The sequence below is a fragment of the Diabrotica virgifera genome, chromosome 7 (genome assembly GCF_917563875.1).
Source record: "Diabrotica virgifera virgifera chromosome 7, PGI_DIABVI_V3a".
In the NCBI taxonomy this organism is placed as follows: Eukaryota; Metazoa; Arthropoda; class Insecta; order Coleoptera; family Chrysomelidae; genus Diabrotica; species Diabrotica virgifera.
The window spans coordinates 86,646,924-86,665,254 of NC_065449.1; the positions used below are offsets into that span (position 1 = coordinate 86,646,924).

At 32.5% G+C, this 18,331-nt stretch overlaps 1 protein-coding gene across 1 annotated transcript in view; it reads right to left on the reverse strand.

Moving 5' to 3' along the window:
- Positions 1-18,331, reverse strand: part of LOC114328881 (acetylcholine receptor subunit alpha-like 1) — a 349,590-nt gene that overhangs the window by 105,068 nt on the left and 226,191 nt on the right. Inside the window, exons 3-4 of the mRNA XM_050655379.1 lie at positions 16,587-16,631; positions 16,415-16,524 (exon numbers count right to left, since the gene is read on the reverse strand). Coding sequence (XP_050511336.1) covers positions 16,415-16,524; positions 16,587-16,631 — 155 coding nt within the window. The remainder of the gene's footprint in view (positions 1-16,414; positions 16,525-16,586; positions 16,632-18,331) is intronic.

Sequence of the window (18,331 nt, forward strand, 5' to 3'; positions counted from 1 at the left end):
GATCGAGACATCGCAGACCGAAATTTCGTCGCATTATCTGCGATGTGACTATTAGGCCAATCAAGTTGGGTTTTTAATAGACATAACGGAAAAGACGAGGTTTGACAGTTGAAATGTGTAGTATGAGATATTACAAAAAGACTGCCATCTTGGGATTCATCAATTTTTTAGTGGAACAATTTTTAAATAAACAATCAAAACGTCAAACTTAGTTTTGTGCTCATAACTTAAAAACTTGTTTATTTAGAGATTTCACGTCCACAGGTAACTTTTTCAGAAAAAAAAGATACATCGAATGAGATACGCTAAATGAAAATCAGTTAATAAACAAAAAAGTTATTGCAAAACGGATGACAAAATCACTGTTTTTGAATATTGTTAATAACAATTTTATTGTTTATTAAAATATGTTTTAATATACCTAAAATTGAGGGCATTATGGTGTTTAAATGGTGTGCAAAAAATGGTCCAGATCTGTTAAATAGTTTTCGCAAAATTAAATTTGTTTATAAAATTTTTTGAAAAACGAGCTAATTTCTGAGGCTGGTCCAGTTAATATGGCTAAATGTGTCTCAATAATCCGGGGCTCATTTCCTTCGTTAAGATGTATACTAACAGCCTATGAAAAAAAAAGTAAAAAAAATACAAATACGTACACAAAATTATTTGTTAATAAATAGCAGTTTTTAAGCTTATAAACAATTACAATAATTTCGTAGAAATTAGATCAAATTAAATGGCAATAAAAAATACGGAAAACTGGTTAAAATACACTTCTAAAAAAAATTAGGTCCTACGACCCTTGGGGTCTGAGATGGCCCCTTTTTTTTTGAAAAAATCACTGTTACGTTAATTAACAACACTAAGAGCTGAAATTAACCAATCTTTTATAAGAAAAGTCAAAGTTTTAAACAAAGTTTTTAGCAAGAAAAAATGTTAAAAATTGTTTAAACAGGAGTGTTATAAACAAATAGTATTTTGCGTTCCGACCAAAGTAAAAAATAGCGGGCGTAGTCGACTGACTGAATAGTGGGCGCGGTTGGCGACCGGCAGCAACTCCTAAAATTACGTTATACCGACCACAAAAATCAACTTTAAGGTGAATGACAAATTTTCGTCATTCCTTATGTTTTCGAGGTCTCTGAACCCGAATATGGAGTTTATTTTTTTTTCTAGAATTAGTGGAACATGTTAAAAAATCAAATTTTATGCAAAAATGCGAAAAATAAATTTTGATGATTTTTCAATTTTAACTCACTCTATTTTTGGTCGCTGTAAATATTTGCTTTTGAAAATTTTACTGTGTTATCTTTGAAGTATTTAGATAACAATGAGATTTGTCCAAAATGATTAAACGCAGTAAAAGAGAAGTTGTTAATTTTTAAACATTTTGTCGTCAGATTTCGTTAGTTTTAAGTTTGCTTAAAAAAGTTGAGTGACAAACTTTTTAGTTTATAATTTTAGCTAACACAGAAATAAAATATAATTTATGACGAAGTTTTCCAAAAAAATTTAATTTAAAATATGCAATAGGAAAAATGTTATGTGACTTTATAGACGAGCGGCACACTCCAAAAAAGCTTATTTCTCGAGATACTGATACTAATTTTGGTCACACTTTATATTTTTGATGGTGCTGAAAAGGAAAATTAGGGTTGTTTTGAATTTTACGTGGGGAAACATTATCAAAATGCAATTTTACCCTAAAAATAAAAAAAAATCACGTTTTTTTGCGTTTAACTTGCTACAACTCTGTTCCATTGTAATGTTTTTTTCTGAAATTTTTATAGTATATATTTCTCACCTTTCTGAAGACAATGGGGCCTGATTCAATATTTCTGTTTTGCTATAAAGAAAGTTATAAATTGTTTGAAGTAAAAGGTGCAGATTCTTGAGTTGCAAAGTTTAATCGCAAAAGTTGAGTGACAAAATTTGAAATTTAGCTGTTTAATTAGTTTTATGTTAAAATCTAGAGTACAGAGAACAAAATGTTTTATGGAAAAAAAGTGGTGTAACTTTTAATTTTAAGAAAAACGTGATTTCATTTTTTTTATTTTTAGGGTAAAATTGCGATTTTGACAATGTTTCCCCATCTAAAATTCAAAATAAAACTCATTTTTGTTTTCAGCACCATCAAAAACATACAGTAAGACCAAAATTAGCCATTCACCACACCGTGGTTGATATCTCGAGAAATTAGCGTTTTTTTTTGGGAGTACCACTCGTCTATAAGGTCGCGTAATTTTTTTTCTGTGCATATTTTGACTTGAAATTTTCCAGAAAACTTCTTCAGGACCTATTTTTTAATGCTGCGTTGATTAAAATTATAAACTAAATTGTTTGTCACCCAACTTTTGTAAGTAAACATAAAACTAATGAAAAAATTGTTTAAACAATTTTCCGGCCGCGGTAGCTCTTGGTACCCTCTGGATTTGTTATAAGGAACTTTTTTTTGAGTAAGTTTGTTCAAAAAATACGAATCGGAATAATTTACATAACGGGGTCGACGATACAGCCTGGACTACACACGGATTCAAAATAGAGAAGAAAAAATGGCCTATACCTACCAATCGGATTCTACTGTACCAAGTTTACTATTTTTTTTATCTATGATACCACATTAAAATAATATCATTTATCTTATTTTCATTGCAAAATTTTCCAAAATAAAGCAGCTAATGGGATGTATAAACCTTTTTTGAAGTGGCCATTTTATTGTTATTTTTTAAATTTACTTATTTAAAATATAATTTTACTAAATAAATGTGCAACATAATAATATTCATAAAATTCAAGTTTCTACCAAAATATATAAATATAATATTAAGCTTCAAATCCGGTATACTGTCAATGTTAAAAATGGGCAGCAACGGTCTAGCGCTAGCGAATGGTAGTCCGCGAATTTATTCTCATTCGGCTACGCCCATTATTTTTTTTTACTATAGTCGCAACGCAAAATACTCTTTGTTTATAACACTACTGTTTAAACAATTTTTAACATTTTTTCTTGCTAAAATATTTGTTAAAAACTTTGACTTTTCTTATAAAAGATTGGTTAATTTCAGATCTTAGTGTTGTTAATTAACGTAACAGCGATTTTTTCAAAAAAGGGGCTATCTCAGACCCCAAGGGTCGTAGGACCTAAAATTTTTTTTAGAAGTTGTGTATTTTAACCAGCTTTCCGTATTTCTTATTGCCATTTAATTTGATCTAATTTCTACGAAATCATTGTAATTGTTTATAAGCTTAAAAACTGCTATTTATTAACAAATAATTTTGTGTACGTACATGTAATTTTTTTTACTTTTTTTTTCATAGGCTATTAGTATACATCTTAACAAAGGAAATGAGCCCTGGATTATTGAGATACATTCAGCCATATTAACTGGCCCGGCCTCAGAAATTAGCTCGTTTTTCAAAAAAATTTAAAAAACAAATTCAATTTTGCGAAAACTATTTAACAGATCTGGACCATTTTTTGCACACCATTTAAACACCATAATGCCCTCAAGTTTAGGTATATTTAAACATATTTTAATAAACAATAAAATTGTTATTAAGAATATTCAAAAACAGTGATTTTGTCGTCCGTTTTGCAATAACTTTTTTGTTTATTAACCGATTTTCATTTAGCGTATCTCATTCGATGTATCTTTTTGTTCTAAAAAAGTTACCTGTGGACGTGAAATCTCTAAATAAACAAGTTTTTAAGTTATGAGCACAAAACTAAGTTTGACGTTTTGATTGTTTATTTAAAAATTGTTCCACTAAAAAATTGATGAATCCCAAGATGGTAGCCTTTTTGTAATATCTCATACTACACATTTCAACTGTCAAACCTCGTCTTTTCAATTATGTCGAAAATCGGCTTATTTTTTACTAACTTGATTGATCTATATGAGACTCATCAGACGCCTCTTCGTTTTTTATTTCATCGAAAGAGTTTTCAAAAATAGTCGCAGTTTCTTCCTCTTTATCGTAATTATATGATGCATTTTGCCAATTCTTACAAGTACCACTACAATTTGTGCATATAACGGAGCGTTTTAATCCAGCTTTTTTCATTCATGGCATCTTTTTTTACACTTATTAGTAAAAAGTTTCAACAACGATTCTGGAACGGGGGTTAGATCATCGTAACAGGAATTAGCCCATTTTTGCTTCTTTTCCATTCCCACTGTTCTGCATTTTTTTCATTCTCGTACCACTGCTGAACCTGGTGATAGGTTCGGAATGAATGTTGTCGTGCTGCTGCTTCTGTTGGTGGTAGCGACGCAATATTAAATTTACAATTACAGTCGAACCCGCTTATTGGAATAGCCTTCGTGCGAAGCAAAAATATTCCTATAACCGGGATATTATAATAAATTACTTATTTTATTAAAACACCAAACTACATCACCTGTACAGGCATACATAAAGTATGAAATGTATGCAGAATGTAGATATAGGTATTCATATTTTCTTATTAACATACTACATACAACAGACTTACTTTTTTTCTGGAAAAATAATCGGTAATCTAAGACTAATTTTTTTTGATACATAAAATATTATTCACTTGTTGCTCTAATATAATTATTAAAAATAGTAATAAAGGCAGTTTTTGTTTTTATTCGACTCCGAGTTGGACCACCATCTCCATATAGCTATTTCAGCAACCCATTCATCTTCAGTGAAGCTATGCAGTCACAACTCTGAAACGAATATTAACAACCCTGCCTATTTAAGAGAAACCATCGCGATACAATGATTCCACCTTTTGATACCCAATCTAGCGAAATCTCTCGCAAAACGAGGGAAACAACGAAAAGCCCTAGATACAAAGTTTACTACTTTTTAAACAATTAGAATAATTGCAATAAAAATATAATAAACAATATTTTAAATCCAATACTTTTCGTTAATAAACTGCTTTCTGGCTGCATCCTGTATCTCTGGTTTTTACAATATATAAGCACAAGAGACGACGAGAATAGGAGAAAGCAAATAGAGGACACTTTGGCCACGCAATTATTAAAAAATTGACATTGGTTTTACCCTCCAGAAAACTTCTTATAAGTAGTACATATAAAGCGGATATTATAGTATACAAGGGGTTATGACTTCTAAATTATGTTTCTAAAAATCTAAACAGACAACGACGTGGGTGGTGGGTGAGCAATAAGAATATTTTTACACAAATGAAAAAGTACCTACTTTATGATCGGTAAATGTTTGGCAGAGGGTAGACTTGGTGCCCATAATAAAGTAAGTAATAAAGTATTTATTATCGACAGGTCCTATAAACCAGAAATCATTTAAATTTTTGGGAAATTTTACATAAAAAGTTTTTGGTTACTTGAAATTTATTCTCTTAAGCGGTACTATTTTACTAAAACGTATTCCTATAAGCAGTTAAATTTATTAAGAAGTAAATGGAAACGTTTCGTGACCTCAAAATTCTATTCCTTAAACCGGGATACTCCTATAAGCGGTACTTTAATAAGCGGGTTCGACTGTATTAAAATTAAATGCTGATTTTGTGAAGCATATATATTTATATCTATATTCGTTTAAAGACATGTTTTTTATTTATTTTTCCCACCACTATAACCGTATAATTGAAGGAGAAACGTTCCCCTGCTTTAGTGGGGATCCCTGGATCAACTTTTGGATTTTTAAATACCTCAATAACCTCATCAAATCAGGATTTTTTCGGAGTACATTAATGAATTTCATTTTTCCTTGGTTAAAGAGTGCACAGGTTGTATCACAGCCACTGAAGGCATGTAAAAATAAAATAATAATTACCTCTGGTAATGTGACCTAATAGACCAGGGTGCATCTGTAAAAATATTAGTACATTTGGACGTTGAGAGGCGACTCAAATTTTTTTGCAGAAATTGCTTGAAAATTACTCAAATAATAATATTTGAGTTATCCTCCCTCTCAAAAAGGTCCGGAACATTGTTTAAATAATCAAAATGTCAAAAAATTAAGGAACAATTCGATTTCTTTCTTGGTTTTTTGATTATAACTTTAAAAGTATTCATTTTCGAGAAAAGTTGTACTAACATAAAAGTTGCGTAATTAAATTTCCTACAACATAGAATTGGTTAAAAAGTTAAAAAATAGTCACCCTTGTTGCAAAATAGCAATAATTGCGAAAAAACCATACAAAAACAAGGATTCGCATTTTACGTTTTTAAACCATTTCTGATACACTTAGGACCTTCATATTTCACCCAGAAAAACTTTATGATATACTAAAACAATATTGTAAATTTTCTTAAGATCGGCTTAATAAATTTTGCAAAATAGATTTTGCAATCCAGCTTTCGCAAAAAAAATTCATTTTTTCAAAATGTTACAGGACTGAAAATAAAGCAGATAGCAAGTTGAATTTTTTTGCGTATAGAAGTGTACTGTACCTTTCATTTGCAATTTGCAATATTAAAATCGATTAACTACCACGGCGTCAGGAATTTTTTTAAATAAGCATTAATCATTATTGCTACGCGCAGGACAGCGGATAGTTTGCTCTGATTGGGCATTCCAATGACCCTTGGTAATGATTGATACATTTTAATTTTTATTACATTTCGATATAAATAAATAAATTTGTTTATTGCAAAATAAAAACACATACTCTATCCTTAGATATAACACTTTTTTTAGTAAAAACTTTCTTTGTTCATATATTTTAACTTAGAGAATAAAAGTTTATTATTTTTAAACATATGCAGTTGTTTAAACAATATTTCACAAAGAATAATAAAATTAGTTTGATTTTTGTGGAATTAAAATATTAAAATACAACAAAATATAGAGTAAGAAAATAATATATTAGATAAAGATAGGAAGAAATTTTGGTGGAAATCAACTTGTGTGAATCGAACACCGCTGTCCTGCGCGTAGCACCAAAAATTACATAGATACATATATTCGGTGTTTCATAACGTCTTACGACGTTGTCCGACTCCCAAACGCCACTGTATTCTGTCCTGAGTTAGGTCTTCATTTAGATTTCGAGCGCTAATCGGTTTCCTAACTCCCCGATTCCAGCTCTGTGGTGGTCTTCCTCGTTTTTTCTTCTCTGGGGGTTGCCATATCATAGTTTTTTTAGGCAATCTTTCGTCCCCCATTCGGCTCACATGCCCATACCATACGAGCTGTTTTCTTTCAATATCCTCAACTATAGTGCCCTCTACACCCATTTGTTGTTTTATTACTAGTTGTGGATGTGGTGAAGAATTTTCAGAATTTCACGTAAATTTTAATACAACAGATCTAAAACAAATTACAATAACTTGAATGTAAGGAGTAAAAATGTTCGTTCATCGAAGCGTTGTTTTTGTGTGTATTCTCGTCGTTATGTACTTTTTCGTCACCCAGTAACCCTGGCAAATGAACTTGGGTCACTTCGTTCGGCAATCTTCGGTAATACGCACTTGTACAATAATTGGCAGAGTCTAATAAATTTCAAAGTCAATGTACTTAACATATACTCCCCCACCTTGAAACCCCAAAGACCGGGTTTCAATAAAAAGTCTTAAAGAAAAAGTCAAAGATCATATTAATTATAGTTTTCAAACAAAAGTTATTGATCTTGGTTAGGCAGAACACATAATTTCACAACCGGTCGTTTAATCTCACCAGAGTTTGTCTTTATCACAACCGACCGCACAATATTGTCACTTCCGGTGTAAGTTTTTAAAATTCTGCCTAACTGCCACTTCAAGGGAGGAAGTCCATCATCCTTTACTAGAACCATGCGTCCAGGCTGGATCAGCTGTTGGCAATTCTCCTTCCACTTGACCCGCTGCTGAAGATGGGATACATATTCTTTGGACCATCTTGTCCAAAAGTGCTGTAATATCTGTTGCACCCTTTGGAATCTTGAAAGACGATTTTCATTAATGTCCATTAAGTTTTGTTGTGGTATACTCGTCAATGAAGATCCAATTAATAAGTGTGCAGGAGTAAGAGGGTTAGGGTCATTTGGGTCATTAGAAAGAGGATAGAGTGGTCTAGAATTGAGACAAGCCTCTATTTGATATAAAACCGTGGTAAATTCTTCAAATGTTAAAATTGCATTACCTACTACACGTTTCATGTGGTGCTTAACTGATTTAATGTTTGACTCCCATAATCCACCGAAGTGGGGAGCACGTGGAGTAATGAAATGCCATTGAATACCGTCGATTGAGAGGTCTGTAATAATGTGATCAGCATTTGTGTTAAAAAATTGTCTGAGTTCATTATTTGCTCCCACGAAAGTGCTGCCGTTATCTGAAAATATTTCGGAGCATTTACCGCGTCGGGCCGTGAATCGGCGTAATGCCGCTAAGAAGCATTCTGTCGTGAGATCACTGACAACTTCTAAATGTATAGCCTTACTGGCGAAGCAAATGAAGAGAGCAATATAAGCTTTAGAAGTTTTGTAATTACGACCCTTTCTATCTCGTAATAAAACGGGACCAGCATAATCGACACCAGAAACCGTGAAGGGACGTGAAGGGGTAACTCGTGACTCCGGAAGATTGCCCATAAGATACTGTTCGGGTTTATTGTTAAATCTAAAACATCGGACACAATCACGAACAATTTTTCGAACCAAATTGCGCCCTGATATTGGCCAGTAATTTTCTCTTAAGGAAGCAAGAAGTGCTTGAGGACCAATATGTAAAAGTTTCAAATGCTCATGGCGAGCAATGAGTATCGTGAGGTGGTCTTTCTGAGGTAGGACTATGGGGTGTTTCTTGTTAAAATCAAATGACGAATGATGTAAACGACCGCCAACGCGTATTAATTTTGTTGTTGTATCAAAGAATGGAGTTAGGCCAAGAAGTTTATTTCTTTTGTCAATTTGGTTGGAATTGGAAAGTGCATCATAATCATATGGAAATGACTGACGTTGTACGAACCTAATTAAGGTTAAAAGGGAATTATTGAGTTCTATTGTGGTCAAGGGACCTGTTATTCGTAAATGTTTATGAATCGACAGATTGTCTTTAAATCTTAAGACATAAGCAAAGACGCGTGTTAGTTTATTTAATGAAGAATATTTGTAGTAAAAGGTAAATTCGTTGTTGATGTGATGAAACACAAGAGTTTTGTTACGCAGTTCAGGTAATTCAGAAGTTATACAAACTTCTTGATGTTTTGTATATTGAGGCCATTCTTCTTGAGGCAAAGTGAGCCAAGAAGGGCCATGAAACCATATGTGGGAATTACTGAGCGAAGAAGGACTTATACCTCGTGACAGTAGATCTGCTGGATTATCATAAGTATTAATATATTTCCAAAGTTCAGGGTTGGTCAGTTTATGTATTTGTGAGACTCGATTTGCTATAAAAGTCTTAAGTAAATGGGGAGAGGTGTTTATCCATGAAATAACAATTTTAGAGTCAGTCCAATACGTAATGTTTTTAAAGGAGACATTTACAGATGAAGTGACCTTTTCAACAAGTTCAGAAAGTAGTGATGCCCCACAAAGTTCGAGTCTTGGAATGGTTACAAGTTTCATAGGAGAAACTCGAGTTTTAGCACAATAAAGATTTGAAGTGTAATTTCCAAATGTATCTGTGCAGCATATGTAAATACATGCACCGTAAGCCGCCTCCGAGGCGTCAGAAAACCCATGAAGTTGAACAGAAACTGGGTTAGAAGAAAGTACATGTCTAGGTATTTTTAAAGTGTTTAATTTTGTAAGTTCGAAGTAGTATTTCGACCAAAGTGTGTAAATACTTTCAGGAACAGATTCATCCCAACTTATCTTGAGTTTCCAGAGCTCTTTAAGAATAATTTTCGATGTAACTGTTACGGGTGAAAGTAACCCCAAAGGATCAAATATTTGTGCTGTACAGGATAAAATCTGTCTTTTGCTAATCTTTAAGTTAATTGTGGAGATATTTATAGAATATTGTAGGGAATCACAAGACGGATTCCAAAGTAATCCTAGTGTTTTGTTATGTTCGTCAGAACCAAAATGCAAAAAATCAGGATCAGAATGATTTTGTAGAGACGAATCATTGGTAGTCCATTTTCTCAGAGGAAAACCGTAGGAAGATAATAAATATGAAATAGTTTCCTTGATTTCTCGGAGTTCTTCCGATGTGTCACAACCAGTTAATAGATCATCTACATAAAAATCGTGCAAAATTATAGAGGAAATTTTTGGGTATTCGGAAATATGTCGATGAGCAATTTCATGAAGAGACCTAATGGCAAGAAACGCTGCTGATGCAGTACCGTAGGTAACAGTATTCAGTGTATAAGCAGAAATTTCATCATTTTTATTAAATCTCCAAAGGATCTTTTGAAGGTAACGTTGTTCAGGAGTAAGGAAAACCTGACGATACATTTTAGTTATATCTGCACCCAGTAAGTATTTATGTTGACGAAATCTAAGTAAAATGTAAAATAAATTATCTTGTAAATGAGGGCCGACATACATGATGTCATTTAATGAGTAGCCTGTGTTAGTTTTCGCACTACCATCAAATACAACTCTTAACTTTGTAGTGGTTGAAGTTTCTTTTAAAACGCAGTGATGAGGTAAGAAGAATCCAGAATTATCATTAGTGTCATTTATTAGGGACATGTGACCAAGTTTAATGTACTCACGTATGAAGTCATGATATTCTAATTTCAATTGAATGTTATTTTCAAGTTTTCTCTCTAAGTTTAAAAAACGTTTTTTGGCAGTAGTTAGAGAATCCCCTAAAACTGATGGAGATTCCTTTAGTGGAAGAGTAGTGATAAAACGACCATCACAATGGCGAGAAATATGCTGCTTAAAATGATTTTCACAATAGATGTCTTCTTCGGAAACAAACTTAGTTTTAGGACACTCCTCTAGTTCCCAAAACTTTGTGAGCTGTGAATCTAATTCACTGGTAGAAGAAAAGTAACAATTATGTTGGGGGTGGTGTTGAATATTTGTTGGAATTGGGCCAGAAATTATCCAACCAAGAGTGGTTTTTTGAATGATCGGTAACCCAGGACCAAGTTTGATTTGTCCCACGCTTAAAATATCCCAAAATGTGTCAGCTCCAATAAGAAGGTCTACTGGACCAGGTTTTTCAAAATTCTGGTCAGCTAGAAGTAATTTTGTTGGAACATTGAGCTGGGAACGATTGATGTGTATGTAAGGTAAATTACTTGTTATGTTGGGCAAAATTAGACAAGATATTTTTTTCGAGAAATTGTTAATATCTGATTTAAATGTTAGTGATGTCCGGAAGTTAATATTGTGAGTTAATTGATTAATTCCCGAGATCGAAGTGTTGATTTTTTCCTTTGAAAGTTGTAAAATATCACAAAATTTCTCAGATATAAAGTTGGATTGACTTCCGTTGTCCAAGAGTACTCTGCATTTATGTGAGTTGCCGAACTTGTCAAAAACGTTAACAACAGCAGTTGAGAGTAGAATATACGGTTTAATAGCAGTGTGAACACTTGAGCTTATATGATGTGTTGAAGAGAAGTTAGAGGTAGAAGTAGATTCATTTGACTGCAGCCCAGTGTTTGGAACATTGGAAGGTAATGAAGATTGAGAAGAATTGTTTTCTGTGGAAACTGAATTTGAGGATTGTGAATTCTCGAAGTGTAACAAAGTGTGATGGATCTTTCCACATTTTCTACAACCAGTAGAACGACAATCCTTAGTACGATGGCATGTGCCAAGACAATTAAGGCATAAACGTAGACGTTTTGCATTGTTTAACCTATTAGTAGGATTTAGTTTTAAGAAGTCAGGACAATAATATATTTTATGTTCCTTGTTACAAAAGTTGCATTTAAACCTATTCTCTGTGTTAGAAACAAAGGCTCTTGTTTCAGACTTATTACCTTTGTATCGTGGTGAATTTTGATCCTGTTTATTATCATTGTAGTTATCTAATGACTCTAAGATACGACATCGTTCTTTTAAAAATTTCAGTAAATCATCTAAAACTGGTAGGTTGTCTTTACAATTTTGTGACTCCCAAGAGCGTCTTGTTGAGTTATCAAATTTAGTTGTTAACAAATAAATAATCAAATCATCCCAGTGTTTAGTGGGGCGTTTTAAAACTTCTAAAGCACGTAAATGTTTTTGTGTATTGTCTAGAAGTTGTCTGAGACCTTGATTTGATTCTTTTGTGACTAGTGGTAGGTTAAAGAGAGCTTTAATGTGATTGTTTACAAGTAACTGTTTATTTTCAAATCTTTCGATCAATAAACTCCAAGCAATGTCGTAGTTTGCATCGCAGACTTGCAAAGATTTAATAGTGTCGGCAGCTATGCCACGTAATGACAGACGTAAGTAATGAAACTTTTGTACATTGGAAAGTGAAGTATCATCATTAATAATAGAATTAAAACTGTCGCGAAAGAAGAGGAATTGATCAAACGATCCATCAAATGTAGCTAGATTCAATGGAGGTAACTTAATGTTGCTTGTATTTGTAGGCCTAGCTGCTATTGAACCATTGACACTACGTGAATCAGACGTTTCAGTAGGTCGTCTAGATAAAATAAGTTTTTTGATGTCAGATATTATTTTAAAATATCTGTCCTCAAAAGTCTGCCTTTCAATGGCATGTATTGTGTCATAATTTTCCTCGCAGTCAGGATCATCAGTTTCAATAAGCAGCTGAACCTCATTAAAAACATCTAAAAGCTCTTCGGCTTTGGATAATCGCATTTCTAAATCTACGAGGTCGATAACTTCATTATTTTCTACACTTCTAAAATATGTTGTTAAACGTGTAAGAGCACCTTTAGTGGCCATTCTCTTTGTTTTGTTTTGGTCTGACATTTTTGACAATTTGACCAAAATTTATGAGGATGCAAAATAATTAAATATTATGTATGTATGTGGCGTATATTATTATACAGATATAAACAATCAAAATGTGTTTGATGTTTAAAGAAATAAATATTTGATCTTCGATGAATGTAATTAAATAAAAAGAAATGATTTATTCAAGTGCAGACAACGGAAATAAATGTTTTGTAATTCAATTATTATGTACGTAAGAATTATTATTAACGTTTAGTTACGATCTGTCAGAATAAAATAAAAAATCAGCTAGCACATTCACAATGAATACGAGAGTAGGTAAAACGTCAAATAATATGTCACTATTCGAAATAAATATATTAATTTAGATTGAAACTCATGTACTTAAAATATTTATCAAATAGAGACTGAAAAAATGTGAAATTATAAAAAGGATTCAGTATTCAGTGTTGTAAATAATGTAGCTTCCTGGGGTTGATACAGCGGGTCAAGTACGACGTCGGTTCGTAGAATGTAAAGCTGCTATTTTCTTTTGTAGTTCTGCTGGCACTGTAGATTCGTTGTTCGAAGGACCAATAGATGTGGATGTGGTGAAGAATTTTCAGAATTTCACGTAAATTTTAATACAACAGATCTAAAACAAATTACAATAACTTGAATGTAAGGAGTAAAAATGTTCGTTCATCGAAGCGTTGTTTTTGTGTGTATTCTCGTCGTTATGTACTTTTTCGTCACCCAGTAACCCTGGCAAATGAACTTGGGTCACTTCGTTCGGCAATCTTCGGTAATACGCACTTGTACAATAATTGGCAGAGTCTAATAAATTTCAAAGTCAATGTACTTAACAATTACTTCATTCCTTATTCTTTCGGCTCTTGATATTCTCATCGATCTTCTGATGGCATCCATTTCCGTGGCTTCGACCTTTTTCTTATATTTCTCCCTTATTCTCCATGTCTCGGCTCCATAAAGTAGGCTAGTTTTAACCATTGTCGCATATATGTTCCATTTTCTTTTCTTTGATATTTCTTTACTCCATAGAACTTCGTTTAGACATGCTATAGCTCTTCGTGCTTGTATGATTCGATGTTCTATTTCTCGTTCGTCTTTTCCACTACGGTCGAAGATGACGCCCAGGTATTTATATTCGTCACATGGATTTATTTTTTGATTGTCTTCGATATCGAGTTGTTCTGCTTCAGCGCCAATTGAGAGGTATTTTGTCTTTTCTAAATTAATATTTAATCCCCATTTCTGGTATTCTTCAATTAGTTTTCTAAGCATATATTCCGTGTCGTCTTTGTCATTTGAGATTGAGACCAAAAATTAATGTTTATTTAAAAAATTTCCAGACGCCGTGGTAATTAATCGATTTTAATTTTGCAAATTGCAAATAAAAGGTACAGTACATTTCTATAAGCAAAAACAAAAACTCAACTTGCTGTCTGCTTTATTTTCAGTCCTGCAACATTAAAAAAAATGAATTTTTTTGCGAAAGCTGGATTGCAAAATTTATTTTGCAAAATTTATTAAACCGATTTTAATTAAATTTACAGTGTTGTTTTACTATATGATATAGTTTCTCCGGGTAAAATATGAAGGTCCTAAGTGTAGCATAAATGGTGGAAAAACGTAAAATGCAAATACTTGTTTTTGTATGTTTTTTTCCGCAATTATTGCTATTTTGCAAAATTTTGCTATTTGTGAAAAATTTTAAACTTTTTAGCTAACCCTATATTGTAGGAAATTTAATTACACAACTTTTATGTCATTACAACTTTTCTCAGAAATGGACAGTTTTAAAGTTATAATCAAAAAACCAATAAAAAAATCGAATTTTTCCTTCATATTTTGACATTTTGATTATTTAAACAATGTTCCGGACCATTTTGAGTGGGAGGATAACTCAAATATTATTATTTGAGTTATTTTTAAGCAATTTCTGCAAAAAAATTTGAGTCACCTCTCAACGTCCATCTCAAAACAGATGCGCCCTGGACTATAAATATTCCCCAGCGAATACGTAGCATCTTAAGGCTCTTATCCCAAGCTCCTGAGGAAGGTCTTGATTAACAAACATTTTTTTCATCTTTATAAATGCTTTTATTGCAATTTTGATACGTGTCCTTATTTCTCTACCTTGGTGGTTGTTTTCATTTACCTAGGTTGCCAGATATTTCTAGTTATTCACTTTTTCTACTTGTTTTCCCGCGACATCTTGCCTTCCTACTGCATGTTGCTTGGAAATAATCATGAACTTGGTCTTTGTAATGTTACAGGTTGCCAGATATTTCTAGTTATTCACTTTTTCTACTTGTTTTCCCGCGACATCTTGCCTTCCTACTGCATGTTGCTTGGAAATAATCATGAACATGGTCTTTGTAATGTTCATTTGTAGTCCATATTTGATACTGAGTTTATGTAATCTATTTAGTAATCATTTTAGTGCTTTTAGACTATCTGTCAGAAAACCAAATTCACCGATGTGGTACAAAAATCATTAAAATTGAAATGGGAATACGCTGGACATGTAGCTAGGAGCAATCTAAACAAATAGCACAAAACAATTCTAGCCTGGAGACCATACCAACACAAAAAATACCCAGAGTCAGACCTCCTATGAGATGGACAGATGATCTGAAACGAACTGCCAGGAAAAATTGGCTGCAAGTAGCGTACAACAAAAAACAATGGAAAGGAAGACTTAAAGAGGCTTATGTTTAGATGTGGACGTGAATGGCTAGACGAAGAAGAAGAAGAAGAAGACTGTCTGCAAATATAGCGGTGTCGTCTGCGAATCTTATGTTGTTCAAGATTTTCCCGTTTATTGATATACCCTGTTCTTCCTCTGATATTGCTTCCTTTGATATACCCTGTTCTTTCTCTGACATTGCTTTCTTAAAAATAGCTTTGCTGTACAGACTGAATAACAATGAAGACAATACGCAATCCTGTCTAACACCTCTTTTGATGTCTATAGTTTCTGTTTCGACATTTTCGATTCTAACCTTTGCTTTTTGATTCCAGTACAGATTGACAATAAGCCGTGTATCTCGACTGTCCACATTCTTTTCTTTTAAAAGTTATACCAGTTTTTGATGCCGTACTCTATAAAAAGAGTACGACATCAGAAACTAGAGATCATCAAAATGAGATCATCCGAGTGGAAATGATCGATGATTAACACCGGCGGCAATAGTAGAATAATTTTAGAAAAATATACGAAAAACACGTAGTGGTGTAGATAATTAATAGTTTCTGACGCTTGTACGCGAATACTATTGATTTTACAGAAAAAATATAAATACATCAATTGCAGGAAATTATTTATAGTTTAATGTTGTACATAAATGGTTTTTTCGTAAAATACGCCAGAAAGAAGATATTCCTAAAAAAATGTTATTTGGCGCCATTTTTTCAAGGCGGCGCAAGCGGCGGAGATACCAGGTAGCAAAGTTGAAATTCAAAAAGAGCATACCAAAATCCATAAAATAACCAATTTTCAAAACTCCCGGAAAACTTTCCAGGTAACCCCATTTTTTTCGACCAAATGATTGAACTATAGGCTATAGCAGAAATATTTTTATCTATTTTTAAAATGACTTTCATTAGGTACACCTAATTTAAGAATATAGAACTTACTTATTATAAAGGACGATGTCTGGAAGCCATATGTGTTCCGAAGGGACATGAAGAGTTTCAACACCACCATAATCGTCGGGATTCCATTTCAGTTTGTAGTCGTTCCATTCCTGGAAATGTTCTGAGTTACAATGTTATTTATTACTTAGATTTCCAAAATTATCGTTTTTACCTGTTCAACCCAAACGTTTGTGGTCATGATTTGATTCTTCAAGTTCTGAAACAAAAATACCTTTGTTTAATAATAAACGCAAAATATTAAATATTTATATACAGGGTGTTTCGTTGCGAAACGCAATTACTTGTTTACCCACTGAGGTGGTTTTATATAATGTAGAATATGCTTAATAATAAGTGACATAATAATATTACATATGACATGAAATAATATCACATGATATATGACATAATAGTGAGGCAATAAATGTACATTGTTACAGGGTGTTTTATCGATTTTGCCCATTTCTTTCTGGACCCATAACTTTAGAACCACCTTGTATATTTTTTTGATATTTGGTACACATATTATTATGTCTCATTGAGAACCCAAACCATCCAACCACTAATAACAAGAAAAATCCAGGTCCGGACTGAAAAAAATATACAAATATTCGAAAAGAGCACAAAGAACTAAGTTTAATAGTTCGCTTCAATTTTTTGCCCACACAATCTATTTACTTTAATTTTGAAATTAAATATATTGAAATTTTTAAGAACTCGGGAATTAGAAAGTGTATTTTTAAAGCACTTGTAATAATACATTATTAAGGTTAATGAATAAATACTCATTTTAAAAATACTTAATAATAATTTACTACGTTGGAACGACTCGCTTACTAATAAGAAGAAAAATCCAGGTCGGGAATAAAAAAATAATTAAAGTAGTTGCCACTTTAAAACAACACCCTGTATATTGAAATTTTTAAAAACCGTTTGCACATTTGAAGAGAGCACAAAAACTAAGTTTAATGGTTCGATTTAATTTTTTGCGCAGACAATTTAATGACTTTAATTTTGAAATCATGTCTTTAATTATTTTTTTAATTAATGACTTTAATTTTTTATAATTTTGAGAACTCTAACAAATATTTTGATATATAATTTCAAAAGTAATGTCATTAAATTGTCTGTGCAAAAAATAGAAGCAAACCGTTAAACATAGTTTTTTGTGTTTTCTTTTTAATGAGCACACGACTTTTTAAATTTCAACATACAGGGTGTTGTTTCAAGACCACAATTACTTTAAATTTTGTTGTTAATCTGGACTTGGATTTTTCTGAACCTGATTTTTAATTTCAGGGTTTTTAAAAAATTCAATACATCTAATTTCAAAATTTAAGTCAATATATTTTCTGCCCAAAAAGTGAAAGAAAACCTATAAAGTCAGTTTTTTGCGCTTTTTTAAATATGCAAACTGATTTTGAAAATTTAAATATAGGTACAGGGTGTTGTTTCAAGGTCACAATTACTTTAACCAGAGTATTATGCAGCTGCTGCATTTTCGTTTTGCAAAGAAATTGAGAATGTTTATACATTTTTAATTCATTTACTCTTTTGAGTATTAAGGAATCTTTCTTGTTGGAGCTTTACCATGCTGAGTAGATGAGTTGTGAATTATTTAAAATTCTCTCATCTTAATTTTCTCGGCACCTGTATGACTTATAAATTGTAAAAGTCTCAGGAGGTGTAACCAAAGAAAGTATCCCACCTGTTGTCAATCTGGTGGTACGGAGGCGATATTTATTGTCGTTTTCTGCGCTGCTTCGATTGATAACTTAGTTTGTTTTCCGGTAGATGGCCCTAGTTCATCCGTGACATTTCTTTCTTTGCAATTCGGGAAGGCCCTAAGCTATGGTAAATGGTTAAGGCGGAGAGAAGAGGATATGGGTTTACTGATGAGGGGAAAAAGATCTCCGA